General features: G+C 54.5%; 1 protein-coding gene across 1 annotated transcript in view; it reads right to left on the bottom strand.

Annotated features, from left to right (window-relative positions):
* Positions 1-1,109: 1,109 nt before the first annotated feature.
* TRIM47 (tripartite motif containing 47) overlaps positions 1,110-3,219 on the bottom strand; it is a gene marked incomplete at its 5' end in the record, with an annotated part of 4,200 nt that continues 2,090 nt past the window's right edge. The window contains 2 exons of the mRNA XM_010176030.1: positions 1,110-1,735; positions 2,938-3,012. Of these exons, the coding sequence (XP_010174332.1) occupies positions 1,110-1,735; positions 2,938-3,012 (701 nt within the window). The remainder of the gene's footprint in view (positions 1,736-2,937; positions 3,013-3,219) is intronic.

The following is a 3,219-nucleotide window of genomic DNA, read 5'->3' as shown; positions in this document are numbered from 1 at the left end:
GGAGTTTAACAGTATTAAAATCCCCTAAAACAGCAGGGTCATCAAAAACAAGGGGCGGTGGGGGAAATTTGGCTGTAAAGCTTCTGTAAGCAGTTCCTGAGGAGCATGTTTACTAAAAGCACATCCTCAAAATTGTTTTGTGCTGCTCGCTTCACCATCTCAAGGCAGGAACTATGCTGCTGCTCCTCAGCAGGACGTCTCTCCCCTTTCCCAGCTGGGATTTTTGCCTGTGGTGGGGAACATCCCCATAGCCACAGGGCTCCAACACACATGAGACCACGGCTTTTCCCAAAGGAGCCTGGCCACAGACCAGCGTTGAAAATACCCACTGGCCACAGCACAAGGGAGGGCAGAGATCCTTGTTTCACTTTTGCAGCACTAATGGGTGGTCAGCCCTGTGGGGAGAGGCACTGTGACACCACAGCAGCGCTCCTGCACCCGGCTGGGCTCCTCTGCATCCCACCCACCGTGGAGCACCCTGCACACCCACGCCAAGGCACAACGGTGATGCAGGCACCAGGGAAGTGACCGCATCTGCTCTGGGGGTTTGCCCCATCCGTGCTGGAATTGCTACTTCAAAAGCACTTCATAAGGAGCATGTGGAAGGTGTTGATGAGCCAGGGCTTAAAGAAGCAGCAGTGACACAGAGACTCAGATAAGGCACAAAGCAGAGCATCTGTGCAAGTCACCAGGGCAGTGCGAGCAGACATTAAGGAGAGGGACCAGGCAGCCTGGCAGCTGCCCAAGATACAGCTTCAAATCTATGTGGCACTTCTCCTGAGCAACAGGCTTTACCAAGAAAGGCTGTATCGCAATCCCTGATGTCCAGAAAGGGAAAGCGAAGGGCAGGGAGCAGCACAGAGACTCGCCCAAGTTCGCTCAGCAGCCCAACAGCAGAGCTGGCACTCAGATCCAGCTCCCTCCCAGCTCCCAGCCTGTGGTTCTGCCCACCAAACAGCTTCATCCACCCCTGGGTCACCAACAGCAGAGAGCAAGGAGGGAGGGCTGCCACAGAGAAGCACAACACTACCAAAGAGAAGCCGTGAGGGCAGCAAGATGCTGCAGGAGAGACTCTTCTGAGTCTTCCCGTGCTCCTGCTCTCCGGACAGTTACCTACGCTTTAGCACTGAAACACAATCTTTCTTCAGTGGCCCGATCTGCAGGTGGGCATCAACGCTCTCCAGGAAGAAGGCTGGTTTCAGCTTGCACAAGAAAAGAGAGGCAAATTGATGGTTGATCTTGTTCTGGAATGGGTCAAACTGACCTTTGGCAAAATGGGAGACCTTGAGCTGCTGCAGGCAGGTCATCTTGGAGTCCTTGACTCCATAGAAGGTCAGGGCCTTCTCTGAATACTCCAGGAAGACCCCAATCGTCTGGAAAAAGGGCTGTTGGATGACGGACTCAAAGCCACCAAACCAGGCCACATAGTTCTGTCCATTCCACTGCAGGCAGCAGGACTTCTCATTCCTCCCCAGGCGCCCGCGGTTGTAGGATTCCCGGGGGTCGAAGTCCTCAGCGATGACACCGATGCTGACCCAGCCATCGATGAGCTCCACCTCCCAGTAGTAGTTGCCCCGGTTCATGAGGTTCACACCCAGCACCTGCTCACAATTGATAAACCGGGTCGGGCTCTCCGGGTAGGGAATGGGGCACAGCACCCGCTTGGCCCCTTTGGTGCCAAACAACTGGATGAACTTGTCAGCTGTGTCACTATCCAGGTCAATGATGAAGGCAACTGTGTGGGGCAAGAAGAAGACATGAGGATGAGAAGGGAAACAGGAGGAAATCCCCCCCAGCCCTCCCTGCTCTGATGCCCTCTCCAGCCTTTGGTGATTAGCACGATCCTTTCTGACTGGTACCATCATTCTGTCCCCTTGCTTTTAAATCCCATTGCCAATTTCAGACGATAAGGATAAGGGGCTGAAAGAGTTGATACTCCCACAACAGGATGAATACAGGTAACCAAGCAGAGGAGACAGCAGAGGGGCTGCTCGATGAGCTTAACCAGACATTGGAGAATCCACCTGACACAGTGGTAGTAGGAATATCCCATATAAAAGTGGGTTTCAGGCAACCACAGACAAACACAGCAGGGAGGGACCCCAAGAAGACAGGAGAACAGCCAGGCACATCATGGCTACAAACCAACTGCTCCTTGCAGTCAGCTCTCACTGCCCTACAGCTCCCTGGGAGCAGAGGCACCCCCAGCACGTGGGGCCACATCAGAACTGCTGCTGGATCCCAAACAGAGGGGATATCCAGCAGGAACAGCCCTGGACACGTCAGTGCCAACTACATTGCAGGTCTGAACCCATGGCGTGTCCAAAACCGATAGCAGTGCCACAGCACACCCTGCTTGAGCCCAGGCTTTGCTGTCCAGCTCCCTGCATCGGTGCCACCAAGGCAGATCTTATTCCCATATCTCAGTAGGTGACCCCATATCCCCCGTAAAGCTGTGGGGGGATGTGCAGGGTGTTGGAGCCCAAGCCCAGCCCTGCACCCTCCAGCCTCAGCCCCTTCCATCCCACTGTCTCTGATTGACCCCTCTGCTTGCTGCCGCTGAAGCTGACCCTCATCAGACCACTGCTCTGCAGAAAACAAGGCAGATGCAGAAACTCTGATCTAATTTAACAGAGGATCCAATTTGTCAAGGGCTGGAAGACAGCAGAAATTACATGGTACGCCTGCAGCTGGTCTGGCAGAACCACAGCCAAGGAAAAAAAATATCACCTAAACAGATTATGACTGTTGTCAGGAAAGCAAGGAGGCTTCCTTGTTTGCTGAGCAATATTTCCTTTGGTGGCGGCAGCGCTCCTGCCAGCCGTCAGCTCGGGACCATCGCTGGCCAGGCATGTGGGTAGGAGCTGGCTGGCCAGGAGAGAGGAAAGGAAAGATGGACCTTAGCAACAAATGTCAAAGCAGAAGTCCCTTGCTTACATTTCAGGAAGTAATCACGGCTCTCCAGGCAAGCGGGATTGTTTGACTTCTCTGGAAACCGGGACTCGGACAGTGCTGCAGAGACAGGGACAGAGGATTTACCATCAGCAAAGAAACTGAGGCCATGAACAAAGGTGTTACTGGAGCATCGCCCCCAGCCCGACACCCTGATGGTACCCAGCTGCTGCAGCCCCTGAGGCCCAGCCAGCATCCCCAGCTCGCTCCCCCTGCACATCCCTGCCAGCTCAGACATGGGAAAGGACAGATGCCACCTTTGCCCCC

Source organism: Antrostomus carolinensis, unplaced genomic scaffold (assembly GCF_000700745.2).
Source record: "Antrostomus carolinensis isolate BGI_N321 unplaced genomic scaffold, ASM70074v2 scaffold41650, whole genome shotgun sequence".
Classification (NCBI taxonomy): domain Eukaryota; kingdom Metazoa; phylum Chordata; class Aves; order Caprimulgiformes; family Caprimulgidae; genus Antrostomus; species Antrostomus carolinensis.
The sequence above is the reverse complement of the archived record's forward strand: the minus strand, read 5'-3'. Positions and strand labels throughout refer to the sequence as shown.